Genomic DNA, 22,500 nt, shown 5'->3' on the forward strand with positions numbered 1-22,500 from the left:
GATCTGTTTTGATGTTGTATCCCTCCCTGACTTATGCAAATTTATTGTGAAACGGAGAAGTTTAAAGATGCCATTGTTACTAACTGGATTGGTATTGTTTGTTTCTGTTGAAAAGCGATCAAACCTGTGGAACTATTGTGAACAGAAAAATGAAGTGTTATATATTGGGCTACAATTTAGAGCATCTTCACTGGCATGATAAGTTGTATATTAACTTATTAATGGACAAGGTTACAGTCATAATGACAGAAGATCTTGAGTTGTTTGAGCTTACCCTATTTTTCCGGAATTCGGTCACTGTACACTGTGTGAAAATATGTCTTTTTTTCAAAATTTTCGTTACTCATACTGAATTAAAGCATACTTGCATAGATAGTGTTGCCCTGCACCTCGTTGCAAAGCTACAAGTCGGGGATCCTTGTAACACTGCAGTTTGAAACTTCTTTTCCTATTCCTGATTTTCCAACACTTGGCAAAGTCGCCTTGATTCGTGGCTCTTTCTGCTTTAATGCGTAGACTATTTTTAATTAAGACCCTGACTATTGGTGGACTGGTGCCCGTTTCTCGAAAGTCCCGAAAACTTTTCGTGCCTGAAAAGCCATCTGTGAAGTTGCCAACCGCTTGTTTTGGAAAGCCGATCTTTTAACATGTTTTCAAGGTAACAAAAAGAAAAATAACTGTGAAGTTTGATGAATTAAATGCTCTCCGTTCTTGAGATACAAAGGGAATTGTGACACGCGAAAATGGCCCGTAAAGTTTCGGGACTTTTGAGAAACGGACCCCTGGGCTTCAAATGTGAAACCTTTTTGGTATGATCACAATGCACATGGTTCTTTTATGCACAGAGTGCCTATTAAAACTGCAAGAATTGCAAGGCTCAGTTGTAGAATGTTCGTGCTGCAAACTTCGAACGTTGTTACCTCCTAATGGTGTTGATGGACTTGATAAGAACATGGATCTTCTTCAAGCTGTTTTGCGTTCAGAAGAAGAAGAACAAAAATTGTGCAATTTCTGCGTTCAGAAAGTTTATCCACCCAAGCCTGCGACTTTTTTCTGTTCTGACTGTGATGTTTTCATGTGTGGAAGTTGCTCAGATGAAATTCACTCTCAGCTGGAGTATCGTTGCCATGGTATTTGTCAAGCAAATGCATCCAAAGAAGGTACAGAAGACATGGTACATCAGAAATGGAAAATGTCTTCTCGTCCATCATCAAGCAGCTCACTTTTGAGCAAGCATTCTTCTGGGTTAAGGCCAACATTAAACAGCAGTAGACCTTCAAGTTCTTTATTAAATTATGCTGCCATACCTGGTAAGAAGCAGTTTTAGCTCTCATATGTTTCTTACATAGGACTTCCTTGTCCAACTGCATTAATTATTGGTTTGTTTTGCAGCTGATAACCTTAGGCCAAAACATGACTCCAACCCCTCGTTAGACTCTGCTGTCTTCTCAGCACAAGGACAATAAACCCTAGGTCTCACCTTGCCATGGTTGGCTCAGTGTTTTTCAATATTGTGCAAAAATTATCCTCACCTTCAATGCCAAGCACAAAACTGCCTTTTGCCCCCTATACAAGTTACATGTCCTCTCTTTCAATGATGTTGATGGGATGTGTATCAAAAATGCCTTTTCCTGTCAGGTAGCTAGAGTCACACAGTTTGAAACATTGCAAGGGCTACCTTCAACTTGTCTGGTTCAGTTTGATTTTGGTAGTTTTTTTGTTCCAAGCTGTTTTGTCCCCAACTCTGAGATCCAAGTTTGATGAACTTATGACTTATTTATTTAAACTTTAGAATGCTCTGTTCACAAGGAGATGACAAAATACTACTGTCGGAACTGCAGGTGCCTTTGTTGTGAATCTTGTTATCGTTATGGTAACCACAAGAATCACAGCTGCTTCCAGGTTCATGAGGCTGAGGAACGTGAAAGAAAAGCTTTGGTGAAATTGCAAACCCAAGTTGAGCAACATGGTGAGAAATTCATCAAAGCTCGTGGAGAGGTGCAGAGGGCCATAGAGGAAGTAAAGAAAAATACTATAGCTGTGAAAGACATGGCAAGGAGATTTTACAGAGAGCTTCGTGCTGCTATTGATCAAGCTGAGAAACTCCTTATGGAAGATGTCGATAAAAGGACTAGTGCTAAATTGAAAGCTTTGAATGAACAGCTCAGGTAATCAACAATAACATTTGAAGTGTCAAATCAATAATTTAGGGTTCCTCTTTAATTAAAGGTTTAGTCCCCATCATTGTCCTTATCTTGCACTGAGCAATCAAATGCATTTTAACAGTTTTTCCGTCTTTTTGCAGCCACATGGTTGAAATTTCAAGCCTGACAACCACTGCCTGTAGAAACTGTGACAATGCACTTAGTATGGATTATTATGAAATGCTTATGATGAAGAAGGATGTGGAAACAGAGATGAAGGATGTCTTAGAATTGCTGTGTGAGATTGAGCCAGTAGCAAAGGGTGATTTAGGTTGTCAGTTTCCAAATCATGAAAATCTTCTGGGGAACATTAGAACCTGTGCCAAGCTTGTCTTGCGTATGTGAAGGAATTGTTTCTCTTCTTTTATGTACATATAATACCGTAAAGACTCGTGTATAAGCCGCACTCGTGTATAAGCCGCACCCCCAACTTTCAAGCATGATTTCGAGAAAAAAAAAAGAAGTCCAAAAAGCACTCTTGTCAGTAAAAGCCTGGGCCGAGTCACGTAGTAAACCGCCAAGAGTAAACAACATGGAAACCCTTTCTTTCGCATCAGCTGTGCGTGGATATCATGTTTATCGGGACGTATGGAAGCCATCGATTGGAGAAAACTTTTGATGACTAAGTCAAGGCCTTGAAAGTCTAATAATTTGAATTTTTACTGTCATGCCATTTGAATTATAGTTTGGAGGTTTAAGTGGAAACTCCTTTAAGCAGAAGGAAACTTGTTGAAACTTGTTATCATTGACAGCATATCACAACCCAGAGGTCAGGTGACATGATTCACTTGGGTAAACTTATTAGGTTTATAGCCACCCCTTCACCCTTATGAAGGTCCCTCTGAAATAGCACTCATATGTTATCTTCTTTGATGTTAATTTTGACATTGCAGCACCTGGACCTCCGCAGAGGCTGACTTGCAGGATAACAGATAATAACATGGTCCATGTTACATGGGATCCACCTGAAAACAACTTATTTCTGTATCCAGTTGTTGGGTACATACTACAAAGCAGTTCTGGTAAGACAGTTAATTGCTTTTTTTTTCATACCGGTAGTTAGTAACTAACTAGTTACTAACTATGCTTTTTTTCCATTTTGAGAACTTTTGTAAATTTTGTAGGAGCTTAGAGTATGAAATTTCCCTGGGCTAGTGACAGATAAAATCACAACCAGAAATCTATGTAAGATATGACTACGACAAGGTTCTTTTGCCAATAATTATTTATATGTTCTCCAAACTTGTAATTATTTAGTATGAAAAATGTTAACCAGCTTTCAGTCTCAACTTGCATTTCTCATTCACAGGTATCTTTCTTGGTGTGTTTACTAGCAACCATTAAACTCCCCTTGACTCACAGTTTGTTCATACATGACAGGCCTTATTTTAACTGTGTCAAGCTGGCCACATTTGCTGGAAATAATAAAACATATCACAAACATGGAAACTTTGTGAACATGCAAGACTAAATAGGTTAAACGAAGGTTGTAAGATGGAACCTAAGGTTTTTTTATCCTTATCCAAGAGGACTTTTAAGTCTAAGCACTTGCAGATAATGATTTCAAAGGCACTGTGCTTTCTGCTCAGTTATTTTAAGATCATAATGTTTAGTCAGGGTGGAGTTGAACCTACACCCTTCTGCACAGTGGATCGTCATGCTCTACCTCCTGAATGTCCATCAATCAGCATCTCCGTTGTAAGCACTCATTATTTTAAATTTGTCTTAATTTCTTTCAGGTCCAGATAACAGTTTTGTAAATATTTACAAAGGAAATGAAACCTCCTTGATTATAGACAAGGCCATTGCTGACCTACCTGTTGGGAAACAAGTGCAGTTCCGTGCATGTGCAATAAATATAACAGGCATCGGGCCCTGGGGATTTCCATACGGTGTAAAAATACCAGACTGAGTGTAATAAGTTACATGATTAATAGGTTTCTGAGTCAGGTTTTGATGTGGAATATGCCTATTTTTGGTAAATGAAGCAATGAAACCAAAGCAGTCAGATAGCTGTCCTTACTCTTGAATTGAAGTAACTTATGTAATCCAGCAAAGCATAAGTCCAGTAGTAATGAAAATGGGCCCACACAAGGACATTACTGGGGCTAATGTGCAGATGGATTACAGGGGTGCACGTACATAGAACTTTTTAACTTGCACCCTGATGGTTAATTTGGTTGAAATGTAAGTGTTACTCCTTACTGCCAAGTGTCTTAAATTAGGGCTGTGGTTCCTTCACCAGTATGTGTTTTTCACAACTTTAGTGTTTTTTTCGTACCAGTTCAGTTTCTGGACAGTTTAAAGTGTATGTTTTGAATCTGATAGGAGTTTGCATAATCCACAAACTGATATTAATTATGTAAACTTTACTCTTTAAAATGGCCATGGTCATTGCTCCCTAATTTAAATTGTATTAGGATTTTGCAAAGTACTTTCTTAACCAGTTTTTCTCTTTGAAAAGGAATCTTCAACCACTAACTATGAAAAATTGTGTTTGTCTGCAAGTTGAATTTAGGGTGAAAATTTCTTATTTGTTTTGTTGTTTAACTTCTTTCCATAGTGAGCTTAAGTGAAAGAAAAGGGTTTGTAGTTTCTATGGTTACAATAGGGTAATTTCAAGAAGGCAGTTAGTTACAATAATTAACTAGAGCTAAGTTATTAGGCTTCTTTAGTTACAATAACATAAATTCAAGTAGGCAGTTAGTTGCAATAATTACCAAGAGCTAAATTTTTGAGCTTGCAACTAATTAGGTACCTTCATTTCCGCACTTTTGTGGGAAGCGCATACCCACCCAATTCCACTCTCTGATCTGGCTAATTTCTGCAATATATTTAATTAATTACCCTTGAAATTTCACCTTATTTATGATAATGTTCTTTTACATACATGTCTGTCATCGCAAAAATTCAAAGTTTTCTCATTAAAAACTCATTTTGAAAAGCCACTGTTTGTATCAACCTGCAATTTCAATTACATGTAAGCTTCAACAGGCCATAAAATACTTTGTATTGTTGGGTGTGGCCCTGGCTGTAGTATTTAACCTTGTGACCTTCTGAGATCTCAGCATGGCCAGGCTGGAAGAATCTAGTCCAGGTCAGTATGCTGGGATGAATAACTTTCAAATGTGCATGCCTCCTTTATTAACCCTTTAAGCCCTAATAGTGTTGAGAGCACTTGCCTTCCACCAATGTGGCCGAGGATGGAATCCCGGATTTGACGCCATATGTGGGTTGACTTTGTTGGTTGTCTACTCTGCTCCAAGAGGTTTTTTCCTGTGTACTTCGGTTTTCCCCTCTCCTAAAACACCAACACTTGATTTGATTTGTTTGATTTCAGTTGATTTGAGGGCCATATTTTAAACTACTGGGCAACCAGTAAATATGTAATCCTCGTTAAATAAGTTATTATTATTATTATTATTATTATTATTATTATTATTATTATTATTATTATTATTCTGCTAAAATGGCATCCTGGAGTTCCTTGAGCTGAAATGGGATCATGTCAGATTGCTACATCAAAAATTACTTATTTACAGAGTTTTATTTACAAGGCTTACTAATTAAATGCAAGTAAAATGTTAACGTAAAACATGTTTTCCGAGGTTTCAATTGTGTTTTCTTTCGTCTGCTGGTTTCCACGTTCCGAGATTTGGCCTTGTATTCAATTAATATTTTCACCCTGCAAACGTGCCCCATTGACAAGTAAAATCATCTATCGCAAGAAAGGACTGGTAGACCACGTACAGACCTGTGCACTGGAAAGTAGTGTCGGATTTTTGGGAAACAGCATTGCACTCTCTCTGTACCATAACCGTAAGGAGCCCATACAAACTGTGTGACTTTCACATTATTTCGATAAAATCCAAGATATCATAGTGTACTTTTACACTATGATATCTTCAATTTTATCGAAATAATGTGGAAGTCACTCAGTTTATCTAGGCTTCCCGTCAGTCACCCCAAAACGCAGACTGCAGACTGTGCAGACCAGGGGTAAAATATGGTGTTACCCTCACTATTATTGAGAGCTAACCGTAAACAGGCTAACCTGAATGTTATTTAGGCCTAATTAGGCTAACCGAATGTTATTTAGGCCTAATTCAGGCTAACCGAATTTCCATTTTACAGACGGTTTGCACAGTCTGCGGTCTGCGTTTTTCAGTGTCCAGCTTCCCCTGGTCGGTACTGTATGTCTACACTGCCAGCAGTTTTCCTTTTTCCCTTAATTAAGCCTGGTTTCCACATGATTGTCCCGATCGCCCCAGTCATTTTAAAATAATGTTCAGAGGCGGTCAGGACGACGCCCGGGTCGTTTGCAATCGTCTGGGTAGTGTTTCCATTTAATCATCCCGATCACCTCTGAACATTATTTGAAAGGACTGGGGCGATCGGGACGATCATGTGGAAACCAGGCTTTAGATCCAACACGCTGGTTGAAAATGTAAACACCGTGGAAATTTTGGCAAAACAAAGATGGGACAACACCCAAGAGGGGTACTCCGGATTTCAAGTGACAGGGATGATCGAATGATGAAAAAAATCAAAACCCAAAAATTTTCTAGGGGTTTATCACAAAACTCAAAAAAATCCCTGGACCAAAATTTAACCCCAAAAAAGTAGAAATTTCTAAAAAATTTTCGTACCCAAAAAAATCCCTAACTCGAAAATTTCAAACCCAAGACTTTTGGGGTGCTTACCATTTAGCCAAATAATTCGGATGGAATGATCCATGCATATAGGTAAGCGATTTTCCGGATTGAATGACCAACCGGATGAGAATGGCGCTCACCATTTACTACACAGCATTGGGTCCATCCCAGATATTTTACTCGATCTTGTGAGAAAGGACCTGGAAACGGAAGTTCGCGAATTCCGTTCCGAACGGAAAAAGAGGACTACCTCTGGAGGTTGTCCACAATTTCCGAAAAGATTTTCCGGAAAATTGCCTTTCCATTTGACCTCAAACCGAAATATCCGGATTTTTCGCAATCTGGCTAAATGGTAAGCACCCACCTCCCCCATTTAAGACGTCACAAAACATACTCGTAACCCAGGTAGTAACCGATCGGAGTGCGAGGGTGATCTGGGGAGAACGCCAAATCTACCAAGTGGGGCTCTGTTGCTATCTTGCATCATAGTCAAGCCTGTTTTGGGAATCTTTTGTGCAGCTGGATCTGGACAGTTGAAAAGCATTACATGGATAAACACGTATTAAGACGTCGTTTGTTGAAGTTTATTTTCTTTTCGAGTTTATTGACTTTATTTATGTGAATATTGTGACTTTCACGGCCGCTGGTCTTGCAGAATGACGTGAAGCACATGTTCATTGAGCTATTTCTTTTAAGCTGTTTTAAGGTCATCGTCTTTTGTTCAGTTGGGGAAGCTCAAGTTATGAACCGGCCTTGTTGTAATTATCTTAATTACATCGTCCTTTAGAGGAAAACATAGTAAATCATAATTTATGAATGGACTATTTGACAATTTAATTGGAAGAGGTTCACGGAAGCTTGCTGAGAGAGCGATCTATCCTCATGTCTAGCATCATTCTCGTTCTTGGTTTCTGGACCTTTTTTTTCATCTGCAATGCTTTATTGAAGGTGAGTCTAAAAAGACGTATTTGTAAGTTTGTTTTTCCCTTTTTAAAGAAGGCTAGCTAATGAAGAGCGTATCGGCATTAAATTAATCTCTTCCTCAAAGTGTTGTAAGTAGAGTTAAGAGAATCTATATTTTGAACTGAACTCCACGGATACCGCGCGCGAATTTTGACTGGGAATACAATGAATTCAATCACCGAAATCAATGTCGGTGACAATAATGGGATACTCCTACACTTGGTTTCAAATGAACATGAACAAAAATTAATGTACATTTGAAATGAATAGAAATAATGTTTGAGAGGTTACTAGTCACAAGTGCCCCTCAACGGTTTTTCTTCATTTTTCGAAATTAAATTTAGGTGGAAGTCAATCAAGTGCTTCCATGATTAATTTGACTGCTGTCAAGTGAACAGGACTATTGTCATGAAAACATGTGATTGATGTCCACCCAATTTTAGTTTTGAAAAATGAAAAAAGTCATAGAGAGGAACGTTTGGCTGATAAATGTTGTAAATTGAAGGGAATGGAGGATGCGGGAAGAGAGCTGGGAGAATATAGGTATGGCATTGCGTATAAAGAGGTGAAGGTGAGAGTCCCAGCAAGACTTGTATAGACAAGGAAAAAAGCAATCTACAATCTTGGACAAAATAAAATGAAAAATTAGTACCCCCTCCCGCCAAAGTCAATGAAATTCACACGCAAGTCGAAGCCTGCCGTTTTTTCATCATTGAAATTGGGGGGAGGGGTGGTCTTCATTTTCCATTTGAAATGTGCAAGATTGTAGCAATGTTGGTAACTTGTGCTTTTGTCAGAGTTAATTCACTACTAGCTTACCTAGCAGGCAGTTTAGTGAATTATAAGCTTCTTTCAACTGGGGTTGACTTTCAAGTGATCATTCGAATGTAAATGGCCACTCGAAAAGCAAGCAAAGAGTGAGGAGCGAGGAAAACAAGTGAGAAAAAGCCTGCAATCAAATCCACAACATTTTCAAAACCTCCCATTTGCAATAATGTGTTTGATGTCAACTACCAACCAATCATAGCCCGCCTTATGTAAACATTGGCGACAATACAATTATTAATTTTCTAGCGAAAAAAATTACAAGATCGAACTGAACGTCAACTTACCGTCAGTGTTGACCTGTCCATGTTTCTACTGTGTGTGATTCGTCGACAATGATATATAGTGGACAACATCTGGCAACTGCCAACAATGTTGCTGTGAGCCCTAATCCTTCAGCTTGTTTAATCTGGCCACCAATGATACTTCTCAAAATAGTGTGATACCAATGCTGAATAGGTAAATTTCACTGGTAGAACTTTTGCCAAATCCCTTGGGAAGGATCACCAAGGTATCACTTCCATTTATTAGTGGTATTACGTCTTTCTGCTCTTATTTAAGAACGCAAGAAAATCCAAGCTATCACAAGGAAGTTTCCAAATTTTTTGAAAGCAGATTGTGGGCTCTTTCCGCTCTGTTTTGTCTTTACACTTTAATAAAAGGGAGCAGTAAATTTTGACTGACGAGCAGATTATTTCTAACACTTTATCAGCCGATCAGGAATGATATTTTCTCCGTCCATGGGCAAGCAGAGGTTTTGAAAATGTCAACGGGTTGATTGCAGGCGGTTTCTCACTCCCACTGCTCTGCCCCTTTCCCCTTGAATTTTCGTTTGACTTCAGTCCAGGTTTTTGCAGGGTTGTATTCAAAACAATTACTTGAAAGTCAACCCTGGTGGAAAGAAGAGTCTAAAATTTGCCAAACTGCTTGCTACGCAGGCTAATTCACTGTTCTCCTTGGGAGCTTTTTTATTAAGGCCTGTGAAACAAATTTAACAAGTTTTTTTAAGAATCGCAACTGATGTACACCAGTTGGCTATCTACAAGAACAACCAAGGAGTTGTACTCCAGATTAGAGAACAATGTCAGGCAATGGTCGTCGCTAGACTTCAACCAGGGAATGCTGAATTTGCAATCCAGCAAGCAGGCTAACTGCTGCATAACCACATTGCTTCCCCCTTGCCTCCCCTCCTACTTTTATTTGACCTGCATTTTCTTCCCCTGAGGTTTGTGGGTGTTTGCAGAATTACAGGAAATATTCCAGGAAGTATAAAGAATTTCTGGAAAACAATGGCCTGTCTCTGTCCCTTTGTCACGTTCGGTGGTACACAACACGATTCAACAGATCATTTGTGAGGTTTGGTCAGATCCAGCCATACTTGCTACACCTGTGGTTCTCATTTGGTGTGTTGGTGGGGTCCCTGTTGATGGTCACCTCTGTTGTGGTTCTTTCATTGACGCTGTACAAAGCATTTTCAAGAGATGCTCCGGAACAAGTCTTAACTCCTGTGGTAGGTATTAAGGTTAAATGTTGGCTTAATTTACAAAAGATTTATGATCATGAAGTATATTTTCAGTCGTTTGTGATTAATGCAAGTGTATTTTTTAGCAGCCCACATCAGTAACAGGATATTTATGTAAATTATCTGTGTTGTGTCTTTAAATGAATGCTGTGCAGCTAACATTGCAGTCTTTTTAAAATCTTTGTCATCTTCTTTCTTCATTTGATTTATGCTTATTTTGGTCAGCATGAACATTCAAGAACTGCAACACAATCAAAGATTCTGTGATTCTAGAAATAAATAATTGTCATTACCATCCTCAAGAAGAGGATTTTGACAGCTAAAAATTGGAATTTGCGGCGGGGTTAGGGAGAACAGAACCAAAACGTTCCCCAAATGTTGTTTTGGGAATGAGTCTGAAATGTATTGTTTTGTGGAGATGAATGCCTTGGCATGTGAATTGAGCTGAGTCACATGTGCGGTAAATGCATCATGTTGCACTATTATTTTTGTTTGATATCTCCTTACCTCAGTCTATTCTTTGACAGATGCCAGGTGTCAATCTACCTTGGAGTCAAGTGCTATATTACCTTGGCACACTTACAATTAGTGGTGTTTTTCATGAATTTGGACATGCCATTTCTGCTGTCAGGTATAACTTGAATTTTAAGAGCTCTCTTATAAATTTTCGTTTTTGTTCCTGCAAATCCCTTGGCCCTCAATATTGTTTGATTTGTTGTTCTTTTAACAGGGAACAAGTGCGTGTAAATGGATTTGGTATGTTCTTCATGATCATTTACCCTGGTGCCTTTGTAGATCTGTACACAGAACATTTAACTGTCATATCACCATTGCGGCAACTAAGAATATACTGTGCTGGTGTGTGGCACAATGCTGTGCTTGTGTTGGTTGGACTACTTCTGATTTGGTGTCTACCTTATCTGTTGGTCCCATTTTATGTGACTGGCCAGGGTGCAGTGGTATTCAGTGTGCTTAAAGTAAGTTCTTGTTTTTGACCATTATAGCTAGAACTTAGAATGAACCATCTGCAAGTTCACCTGCTATATGTTCACCAGAATGATGTTGGTGAAGTAATAAAACTATGCCCATGAGTTCACGGCTGAGGCAAATCCAAATCCAATTATATGTAGTATAGATTGTAAGTCTTTAGATGATAGTCAGGCGACTTTATATGTTGTCTTCATGTGATCATGAATATTTCCAACTAGGACTGATCATCAAATATAATGTTATGCGTTCTTCAATCGTCATGTGATCTGAATTTGAAGAAAAGGGAGGGCTATTAATTTGACGGATTTTGTAAAGTTGTATCTCAGATTCAGTAATACGTTTTTTATTTCATTACCTCAGTTATGAGGCTAAGAATGTCAATTTATTATTTGTATTTTGTTTTATAGCCAACACCTTTTTTTGCTCAATTACTCAGTCTGTAGTTTATTAAGTCAAAATACAATTCTTTCAATCAAATTCCAACATTGTTTTTGTTTTCAAAGGAATCCCCATTGTATGGCAGCATTGAACCTGGTGACACAGTCTTGTCTCTTTACGGGTGTCAGGTTTATAACAAACAAGACTGGAATAATTGCATCAGTAAAACACTGAACACACCTCAGCATGGATATTGCACAGACATGATAACAATAACTAGGAAAAACTCTTCACAAGGTGAGGACATACATCTACATGTATATCTTAGTACCATAGACCTTTCAGCTTATGTATGCTGGTAATCACCACTCTTCTGTGGGAGAGGGAGTGGTTCAAACTGCAACTGGCAAATACCTAAGGAGAAATGAACTGCCACTGCCTTTAGGCTGACATCTAGGCATCTCTGATGATGACAATTAATCGAAGTTCTCATCTTGAGGTATTTTTGTAGTGAGGATGGAGTCCTCATAACTGCAAGGATCATACATGTAGCTTCACTTGATTTCATATCCGCAGTTCATATATGATCCATTTCTTATATCATTTCATGGAGTCGATGGGTTGGGTAAGTATGATCATATTTCACTATGGACAGAGAACAACTGCTTGTTAGCATCAGAGCAAGTACTTTAAAGTGGACAAACATTTGTTTTCAATTGCTCAGTCAGGATGTTATCCTAGCTATTCAGCCCCTTTGGCAATCTTGAAATCTTGAGATTTTGCTGTCTTGAAACATAAGAAGCAGAAATTACTAAAATTGGTGGTCTGTTAATATTCTCAGGTGCATTTTACACTGGGGGAGTGTACGACTGTTGTAAAAACTCAACTTCTTCAAGGTTCTGTTTTAAATACGAGTCTCTGAGCCATTCAAAGGTAATTTTTTGTAATGGTCAATACTCAATTATCATTTTACTTCTAATAGTACATGTATACTTGTCTTTTTATTTAATTTTAGTCCAATATTCAATTACCAAATTATCAAATTATGTAGGAGCGTTTGACAGAGGAAAATCTGTAAAGTCTCACTCTCGGGGGTCAATGAGTCAATGTCTGTCTTGTCTAACTTATCAAGTTTTCTTCTCATTAATAATTGTCTTTTTTATTATTATCAGTTTATTGACTTTGACAGTCAAGCTGACAGAGCGCTACAACAGCTTGTGCCAATTACTGTTACGATTAAAAGTTTTGGTAATCTAAAAACTAACCATGAACCTTTTGGTTATCCTTGGGGTCACCATTTTAATCAAAAGTAACAACTGTGTAGTTGGATGTTGCTATATTCCCCAGGGGTATGCTTGTCTTCCAGCCAGAAGCACAATGCAATCTAGAAAATTTTGTGATTTACCAACAGACTGCGATGGACCAGGTAATTTATACCATCATCATGCCAATGATAGTTTTCAAAGTTAAGTTAACCAGTCTTGCTAACCCATGTTTCATGCCCCTGCTTCCTCCCCAGCACTGTGATGCTAATGACTCTGCTATTCCTCTGCGTAACTCTTCTAAGTTTACACTCCCGGTAGTGCGTACTGAGCGTTTCAAATGTAGCTTTATCCCATGTATGCTTTTTAGACAATAAATAGTGTACATTACCTGGATTTTAATTTATTAGGATACCTTTGATTGTGTATTTTGTGTACAGTATGCTTGAGTTGTGAGTCAGTCGTTTTTCAATGCTTGTATTGCCAGAACTGATAATATTGAATAAACCAATTATTAAATGATTATTATCTACAAGTAGCAATCTCTGACAAAAGTTAAATTTTGTTTTTCATAAGTTTAGAGAATTTTGGCAACAAAATTAATGACAGCAACAGCAACGCCATAAACACAAAATTTGTATTAACTTGTCTTTTATACAAAAACAATGTAAAATATTACCAAATTTGATGTTTTTACCACAATATGTAAAATACGACAGTAAGACTTTTATCCTCTGAGTCTCTGTTTCCCTCATTCAGGTGCCGCTCACAATTCAGTTGTAGATATCTTCAACTACATTGTACAATGAAACAACACAGAGTAATAAAAATTATTATTACAGTGACTGTAGAAAAGTTTTAATACCCTAGTTGAAATCGTGTATTTTTAATTGACATTTTCATTGGTATAGTTGCTTTTAATTAGCTTTATATTGCTGTTGGCATTAGGTGACAAAGTCTGTGTTCACCCATCTCTGGACAACTCCAGTCGTCTTCTGAGGATAATTCGAAGTACTAGTTCAGATGTGCTTTATGTGGGAGACCCTTTACTTCTTCAGTACACAGGTAATCTGAAATGTATTCAGGTCAAGATGGGAAAGTTTATTGCATTTTCATTACCAAAGCTTGGCTTGTTTTGCTTCATATATTTGTGCAGTGTCTGTGGACAGTACTTAAGAAAATTACTGTAAGTGTCATTAATATTAATAGTTAGTCTTTTTCCTTTGCAGTTGGGATAATTGATTATCAACGTAGAAGCAAGATCTTACCCATGGAATTTCCTACTGTTCTTGAAACATTCTTAATGTATCTTTTTGATTGAACAGATCTGTGCCTTAAGTCTCTAAGTGGGGCCAGTGTTGCGTGACGCCCCAAATAACGGCTTCAAAGGCGACTAATCTGTGCCATTTTTATGTCAAAAGTAAACAAGTATCTAGTCCTTTCAATGGCAGTTGTAACACTCAGCACAGTGCCAACTCGATTGGGTTGGCATATTGGTTAGAGAACACACTTTCTAACCTGGGGTTAGAGTGAGACTTAAATAGAGTTATTATTATTATTATTATTATTATTATTATTATTATTATTATTATTATTATTATTATTATTATTATTATTATTATATTATTATTATTATTATTATTATTATTATTGTCATCATCATATCACTGTTGTCCACCTCGGCCTCCTCTTCCTTTGGTATCCACAGCATTTGCTCGTGACATGGTCTGGGGTTGTTTATTGACAAGTCACCTTTGACAGTGAGAACTCTTCTGCAGATTCTTACATGTCCAAGAAGTTTTGTCTTTTGAAGCAAGGCCAGTGGAATGCTTGTACCAATCTCCAGTAAGCTGCTTTTCAGTCCTCTTGAGGTAATTCCTAGTGACCCTCCTATAACCAGCAGAATTGTAAACAACTTTCAATTTCCACTCTTATTAATTGATCTGTCTTGCAAGGTCAAAATAATTATCCATCTTCTTTGTCTCCAATCCTAGTATTACCCAGGCATGGCACATTAATAATGTCTCAAGCTCTCTGCTTCTAATTAACAAATAGATTCCATGTTGCAGTGGGTCTGTTCAGTAATAGATCACAGATGACGTCAAAATGTGGTAAGATCAAATGTTCAAAAATTAGTACACGAGACGATAGCGATAGTGTGTCACTGATGTTCTTACCTCATTTTGAGGTCTTCTGTGATCTGTTACTGAACAGATACACAGCAACACTGAATCTCTTTGGGTTTTTTAGAGCACTCGTCTCCCACCAATGTGGCCCAGGTTTGATTCCTAGACTCAGCGTCATATGTGGGTTGAGTTTGTTGGTTCTCTACTCTGCACCAAGAGGTTTTCCCCAGGTACTCCAGTTTCCCCTCTCCTCCATAACCAACATTTGACTTGATTTGTGTTAATTGTTAATTTCAATTTACAGTGTCCCCAATTAGTGCTTCAGCGCTAGAACGACTAGACACTTAAATAAAGTTCCTTTCCTTTCCTTTATATAATAAAGAACTAAACTTTATTCACATAAAAGCTGATGGTGACGTTAATCGTGCATCTGTCCTCTAATAGATCATAGGCAAGAACCAATCAAGATGCGAGAATAAGTTGGGTTATTATTATAACAAATGATAATAATGGGCATAGTGAGTTATTCTTGTTTTTATCAGTGTTTGTTTGCAATGACTGAGTTGGTCTCATCAGCAGTCCTTCTGTTTCTTTCTTCATGTGTGCATTCTTGAGCCAACTGGTATGATGTCAATCTGTCTGAAGAACTGCCCATGTAATTCTTTTTCCATCAATTCCATGAAGCTTTCTTCACATTTCTTTCTTTTGTATTCCTCATTGCTTTCCAGAGTGCTACCATTGTTGTACCTGGCAGCCATGAACTGTCTCACTTTATTGGCAACAACATAATTTGTTACACCTAAGATAGCCTGATCTACAGTGCCCACTGGAGGTACAACCTTGTCACACTGTCGTGGAGATGAAGTGCATTATGCATCATCACATACTAAGTTTCTAGTCCTCCTGTCAAGCCATTTCATATTCTTTTCTTTTCAAGCGAATGAACGCTACTGAATACCTCACTAATGAGATGGTCCACTTGTTTATTGTCGTAACAACATTGGTCACGCCCAATTTCGACTGCAGCAGCTTTCTGACTCTACGAGAGTACTTCTTGTGAAGGAAGTTGTTTCATCTCTTTGAGCTTGAACTCATTGAAGTCAACAACTTTTTTTGTTAATTGTTATAGCAAAGGTGTTGCTTGCCCAGTCCATTTCCCTCGGAAGCAAGCATAAGTTCCTTTATGTCCCAAGGGTATCTCCTCTTTAATCTGTGAGGGGACAAAAGTTCCAAAGCAGTTGAGCTGCAACAATGCAGTTTTTTGCATAACTTCATCCGGTGGTAATGCAAAGCTTTTTTGTAAGTAATGTCATTATTATCATCATCATCATCATTATCATCATCATTATCATTATTTAGTTATTTCTATTTTCTTTTAAGGAGGAGTACAACTACAAGTTGGAGGTTTCTGTTCTGAGCATGTGCATACCATCATTGTTACTTGGTGCACATGCTCAAAAGCAAAAGCTCTTGCTGGTTTTCTTGTTCCAATTTAAAATTATATACCATAATATTAAATTATTTCTTTAACTCCAAATGAAGATATTTAGTTTCTTTGTCTGGGGCTTTGGCTTTACTAAACATGGTACCATGTTATTCACTTGACGGACAGTGGGCATTGTTTGCCTTTGTGGATCACTTATTGACTTCATACATTCCTTTGGAAGATCAGAGAAATATGTTATGCAATATCATTCTCACACTTGGAACTTTGTTACTGGCTTCAAACATCATGCTTGCTCTTTGGACTCTTGGAAGTGCGTAGAGATTTTAATACGTAGTAGTTACTTAATGCCATTGTAAACCATATATTTTACCAAGCTATGCAATAATGAATTTAGCATGCATAGTCATGCATATGACTATGACTATGCTGATGACAGAAAACCTATTTAATAGCTGACATTATGACACAAGACTTATTCCTCTCTGTGATAAGAGTTGATACGCTGAAGAAATACTAGATGGAGAGCACTCACAGTGCAAGAGTGTCTCTCTCCAAGTGGTTAATTATTATTGTAAACTTACAAAATTTTAATATAATATTTAAACTGCGGAATAGACATGAAATGAAAGTTAGGAAGATTGTTGCAGTGATGATCTTCCTAACTTTTATTTCAATACATAGAGGGAATATCAATTTTAACTGAGGTATAAAATGAAGAATGTTATTGTCTTTCATTAAGTCTAAAGTAAAAGGTTTTATTTTTCCCTGCCATCAGGTCACTGTAGCAGAACCAGTGATTGGGCCAACATTGTGATTTCGTAGTTTCAATCTGTTGGGTCTTGTTTTTATAAGTCTGTTCTAGAAGGCGCATTAAAAGAAGTTAAGTTATTCCATTATGTAAATTCTGCTACTATTTGTACATAAACTCATCAACAGCCAGGGGAAATTTTCTATCTCTTTCACCTTTTTTATTGGACAAAGTATTGGGTTTGTCTGCATATTTGTGGGTTTTTTTGTTTTGGTTGTTGTCAAGTCACTCAAAATTTCAAGCAAGAAACAAAGCCTTACTTATCGAAGGAATTAAATTATTATTTTTGCAGAACCTCTGAAAAGAAGTGAGGGTAGTTCAATAAAAGTGGCCAAAACAGTTTTTCTCCATCGGTTTTCTTCCTTGCTTTAGTACAGCAGTGCAACACCAACTGCAACTTAACACTAAGTCAATTCAAACTTAGGGCGCGTTCGATTGTTCCAAAATTCCAAATACCTTTCCTTGTCAAATTCAACAAATTACAGTTTATTTCACATACTTTACCGTGCCACATTGCGAAGTTTGATGCTTAATTGGCTACTTCGTAACCAAGTATCAAATTTTCCAACGAACTTCGCAACACAGCGCGGTAAATTAATGTGAAATTGACTGTAAAGCATTCAAGGAATTCCACTTAAATTAAATTGTATTAAATTGCAAAACAAATAATTGAGAAAATGTTAACATTAAGTACTAACAAAAAAAAAACTACGAAAATGCAAAGCTTTTAAAATAGCTATCCACGTTATAAATTATGAAGAGCCATGGAAGTAAAGGACTTTTATCTTTTTACTTCAGGTGTGAAGTTATTCCATCTTCCCCTCCCCATACAAATCAGTTTGTTAACATTGTTACTCGGAATATATTCCGAGTTTTAATCTGGGTAGAGCAGCAAAATTCTCAATAGAGGTAGGAAGTGGGGATTTCGTTCTTTAAAAGCCACGGACCATAACCCCTAGGGAGAGATTGTAACTGAAAATCTAAACATTTCCAGCTGCAACACACGAACCTAAAATCTCCCAAAGGGTAAACAGCGAATGAAAGGATCCTAAATAACAAGTTTTTACACCTCGGAGACATTGGGATAAACTAACTGACACATTAAGGGAAGGTACCTTTTTCATTGGGGGTGGGGGGCGGGGGGGGCCCGGGATATTTTACATTTTTTTGCGAAAAAAGTCGTGGCCCTCCCATTTCCAGGAATGTATTAGTGCATGACCCTTCAGAAATACCCAAACAACATTCGCGGATGGTAGCTCTACCTGTACAGTTCCAACAACAAATAGGCGGCCGCCATGTTTGTTTTCATTTATTGGTATTCAAAAAGTTGCGGAAACGTGTGGACGGAAGGCGTATCCGGAAAGCTGAGGAATCGTCTTCAAAATTACTTTTCTAAGAGAAATAATTCGATAATTTATAAGCGAAAGAGTTCTAGAAAGTAGCATTTCCTCTTAAACGTGGTATCGTGATGTTCTAGGGAACAACGAACCCTGCGGTAAATCAGTTACCTCTGGAGCGGGGACTAGGCGTATAAACGGGAACCTCAAACCGCAAACCTGACGGCACGGCACTGGTCACGTGAATTCCTGACGTTCGCGGTTCGCGGTAAACATTAGAGACTTGACTGGGCTGGAATGTACTACTCCGATCACAGGCAGCCCAAGCTCGGTATACGATTTATAGACTTTGTATGGGAAAATTAACTTGTGAGCTTATTAATGCTAAAATAAGCTGTAAATGTAGAAATACACTTCACTTACCTCTACGTACAGTTGTCCTTGTCTTTCCTGTGCAATCGGGGGGCAAACTGTGTCCGTTTTAGACGGCTTTGTGGCTTACGAATTTTTACGATGTCGTCAAGTAGTTGTCATTTCCCGTCATAATGAGAGTGCAGAATGTAATATGATTGCCATCAAGCTATAATGGCCGTAGCCACACATCTAGCCGAGTGCATGGGAAGATTGTAGAAAGGCCAACATTTATTTGGAATTTATCCGCCAAAAATCGCTGTGTGGTCCCGGAGTGGAGTTGCCGTGATAGGAAATTTATCTGGCCTTAAGGCTGTGGTGTTTTTATGGCGATTCGGACCGTTGCTTTGTAATGCGAGAGCAATTCGTGGGACGAGATCGCCGCGAGTCACCAGCCTTTTTTCTCTTTATGAGGGAAATGACAACTAACGACATACGTAAAAATTCGTAAGCCACAAACCCGTCTAAAACGGACACAGTTTGCCCTCCGATTGCACAGAAAAGACGAGAACAACAGTGCTTAGAGGTAGGTGAAGTTTATTTCTACACTTACCGCTTATTTTAGCATTTATAAGCTCAAAGCTAATTTTTCCATGCAAATACCGAGCTTGGGCTGCCTGTGCTCTGATAAGCTTTCGTCCTTGAGGGTGGACGAGCTATCCTTGTACTTTTCACAAGATCGCCTTCAAAGGGAAGAAAGCTGAAAAGGTCGCAATGATCAAAGCGCACATTGGCAGCTTGCTGTACAATTCAATGGAGCGTAAACAATCAGAGGTCGAAAATGACTCGCATGTAGTAGGTAGATCGCGTTGTCGGTTCAAGCCGAGTAGCTGAAGTGACGAATCCTCACCGGAGACTGATTTTATGCCAGGTCTCCGCGCGGAAACATCAAAATATGGGTGAAAAACGGACACGGGTCGAGAGAGACAATTATGTTAGTTATGAGAAGATAGTGTTTTGATATATAAATTTTTCGACACCTGTAAATAACTTACATTAACCTTGACTGGTAGCCTTGCTTGTATATGGCGCAGTGGTGAGAGCACTCGCCTCCCACCAATGTGGCCCGAGTTCGATTCCCAGACTCGGCGACTCGTCATTACTCTGCACCGAGAGGTTTTCCCCGGGTACTCCGGTTTCCCCTCTCCTCAAAAACCAACATTTGACTTGATTTGTCTTAATTGTTAATTTCAATTTACAGTGTCCCCAATTAGTGCTTCAGCGCTAGAACGACCAGACACTTACATAAAGTTTTTTCCTTTCATTTCCTTTCCTTATACAAAATAGAAGCGACACCTTCCTTGCCTGAAAAAAAAATGTGACCCTCCCCCGATTTAGAATAAAACAGGTTTGACCCTCCCCAATTTCTAAAAAAATTACTAAGGAAGGAAGCTCCCCACCAAACCCATGTGAGCTTCCCTGCAAAGAACAATGCTCACAGAAAAAATTCCCAAAATTCCCAAATTCCAAAACGGACATTTAAACCTGAACAAACATTCTCCTCTGTCAAATGCAGTAACCAATCAAAATCGGCTATTCAGCCCTTCCAATTTGCTTTTAGTCGTCTCTAAACCTTCCAAACTAAATGCATCTATTTCTGTGCTTCATTTATTCCGAGTAAACAATTCTAAAGCGTCTTGTTCAATGATATGTTGGGGGTGATGGAATGTACTAAAACCCGAAACACCGAAACGAAACCATCGGAACGAAACCACCGGAACCATCGAAACACCTATCGAAACAGCCATACTGACCATGCAGATCGCGAGATTTTCTGAAATTCTTTCACTCGTGATGTAGTTTCACAGTAAGTAAAATTAGTCGTTTTGTTCAAAGTTGTTCCTTCCTACACAAGCACACAATAGACTTGGTAAATTCAGTCTCCACCATTAACTACAGTGCCTACAAATTGCTAGTCGAGGACATGATGACAGATAACGAGTCTCTCCCGCTTAACTTCGACGGTTCTTATTTACAATACCTTCAGCTCAAAGGTGACAAGTTAACGTGGATTAGTGATCTTGAATCCCTAAAACGTTTCGTTGAGAAGGGTTTGAAACAACAAGGCAAATGGTCGTCGCCCGGCGGAAATTCGAAACAATTTAAAAGCTCTGTCAACAACCTCACTATCTCTTCGAAATGCAAATACATTTCAATAATACAATAATTTACAAATGCGTTAACATTCTAACATATCATAACTGCGTCGACACCTCGTATTTTTGTTTGTTGCCTTGGTCTTTGCACTGTTCCAACCTCGTTTTCACTTGCTCGCCGTGTGCGCATCATTGCTTGACATAGTTAAGAAAGGAAAAATAATGAAATGCAAGAATCTTCAGGTGTGATTAGGGAATCTGCAAAGATTGTTAGTAAAGAGCAACTGAATCAGGAAACTTAAAGGAAACCATTTGAGAAATTATTATAAGCGACAATCAGCCCGGAGGTCAAATTTTAAACTGCAATCGAGTCAGTTTCGATGGTTTTGTTCAAGTTTTTATAGCTGTTTCGTGTGTTCCGGTGGTTTCGTTTCGATGGTTTCGTTCTGATGGTTTCGTTTCGGTGTTTCGGGTTTTAGTACATGCCGGGGGTGATTTCGGAGAACTTAACGCATCTTAGTATACACCACACAAGTGAATAGTGCTGTCTGCGTGTGCTAATTGGCTCAATCGGAGGTGATTAGCCAAGTACTATTCCCCTCAAAGTAGCCGGCGAGCGAGATTTGAAATTTCCAGTTTGCTTTTTGTTCAACTTGTGTAGTGGTGGTTATATCCACCACTATTCACCTCCACTTTGGTGTATGATAATTATTGTTAATTCTTAATTTTATTGCGCGACAAATAAAACATTGATTCTCACCCAACTTTCCATCATAAAGGCATTGTAACAAATATGGATTTATGACTGATTGATGTTCAAGTTTGTGCCAATCTTGTCCCCTTTTGCAACTCCCTAGACCTTTTTCGTACAAACTGTAAATGGCGGCCAAATGGAAATATTTTGTTTCAATTCTAAGAAGCCTTTGAAGCCTCCCTGTGGTGGGTAAAAGTCATAACTAAAGACTACATGTATTTACCAAAATGAGGCCAGTAGGTGACTGATTAACCCATTGACTCCTTGAAGTGAGACAAACAGATTTTATAAGTCTGTCTAATACCAGACAATTTTTCTTGTCGACGGGGCTATAGGAGGCAATGGGTTAACAAAATAATAAGTTGGCTGGCATTTATATGAAAATGGTCTATGCTAAGGTCAACATGTATGTTGTTCTACAGGGTCAGGTGGTTATTTTAATTAAGGAGCCTCTTGTGTCATAAAATTGCCAAAGAATACTGATGGCATAACATACATGTACTCCTTGTTACTGCCCCTTTACGAAATTCCTAAAGAGAAGACAATTTCGTTAATGGCAGTAAAAATTAAATGTTGCTGCTTTATTACACTTATATACACTTTGTCGTGACTACAGTATCCCATAAAAACTTACAGAAAACTGTTGTCAATTGAGGCAGCGGAGTGGCTAAAAAATTGTAAGTTGACTTCCTGTAAATGTAGCTACATATTAAAGTTGATAT

General features: G+C 38.3%; 3 protein-coding genes across 4 annotated transcripts in view; 2 read left to right on the forward strand and 1 right to left on the reverse strand.

Annotated features, from left to right (window-relative positions):
- LOC138054480 (E3 ubiquitin-protein ligase arc-1-like) overlaps positions 1-5,152 on the forward strand; it is a 5,976-nt gene extending 824 nt beyond the window's left edge. Inside the window, exons 2-6 of the mRNA XM_068900929.1 lie at positions 846-1,310; positions 1,793-2,168; positions 2,306-2,541; positions 3,098-3,226; positions 3,944-5,152. Coding sequence (XP_068757030.1) covers positions 846-1,310; positions 1,793-2,168; positions 2,306-2,541; positions 3,098-3,226; positions 3,944-4,116 — 1,379 coding nt within the window. The 3' untranslated portion in view covers positions 4,117-5,152. The remainder of the gene's footprint in view (positions 1-845; positions 1,311-1,792; positions 2,169-2,305; positions 2,542-3,097; positions 3,227-3,943) is intronic.
- A 2,154-nt stretch (positions 5,153-7,306) lies between these two features.
- On the forward strand, positions 7,307-17,518 carry LOC138054481 (membrane-bound transcription factor site-2 protease-like). 2 transcript variants are annotated; one of them, XM_068900931.1, is made up of 11 exons: positions 7,307-7,418; positions 7,556-7,807; positions 9,891-10,157; positions 10,697-10,800; positions 10,900-11,146; positions 11,663-11,834; positions 12,379-12,470; positions 12,885-12,963; positions 13,748-13,864; positions 14,029-14,104; positions 16,468-17,518. In XM_068900931.1, exons 2-11 carry the CDS (start codon positions 7,742-7,744, stop codon positions 16,688-16,690), a joined length of 1,443 nt encoding a protein of 480 aa, XP_068757032.1. In that variant the 5' UTR covers positions 7,307-7,418; positions 7,556-7,741; the 3' UTR covers positions 16,691-17,518. The 2 variants fall into 2 exon arrangements, with proteins under 2 accessions (XP_068757032.1, XP_068757031.1); XM_068900930.1 differs by lacking the exon at positions 7,307-7,418 and having other exon boundaries at positions 7,605-7,807; positions 9,873-10,157.
- Positions 17,519-22,332: 4,814 nt separating this feature from the next.
- Positions 22,333-22,500, reverse strand: part of LOC138054482 (radial spoke head protein 3 homolog B-like) — a 6,967-nt gene continuing 6,799 nt past the window's right edge. Inside the window, exon 7 of the mRNA XM_068900932.1 lies at positions 22,333-22,500. This exon is cut by the window's right edge and continues 346 nt beyond it. The gene's annotated coding sequence lies outside the window, so the exon portion shown is untranslated.

This window comes from Montipora capricornis, chromosome 6 (assembly GCF_036669925.1).
Source record: "Montipora capricornis isolate CH-2021 chromosome 6, ASM3666992v2, whole genome shotgun sequence".
NCBI lineage: Eukaryota > Metazoa > Cnidaria > Anthozoa > Scleractinia > Acroporidae > Montipora > Montipora capricornis.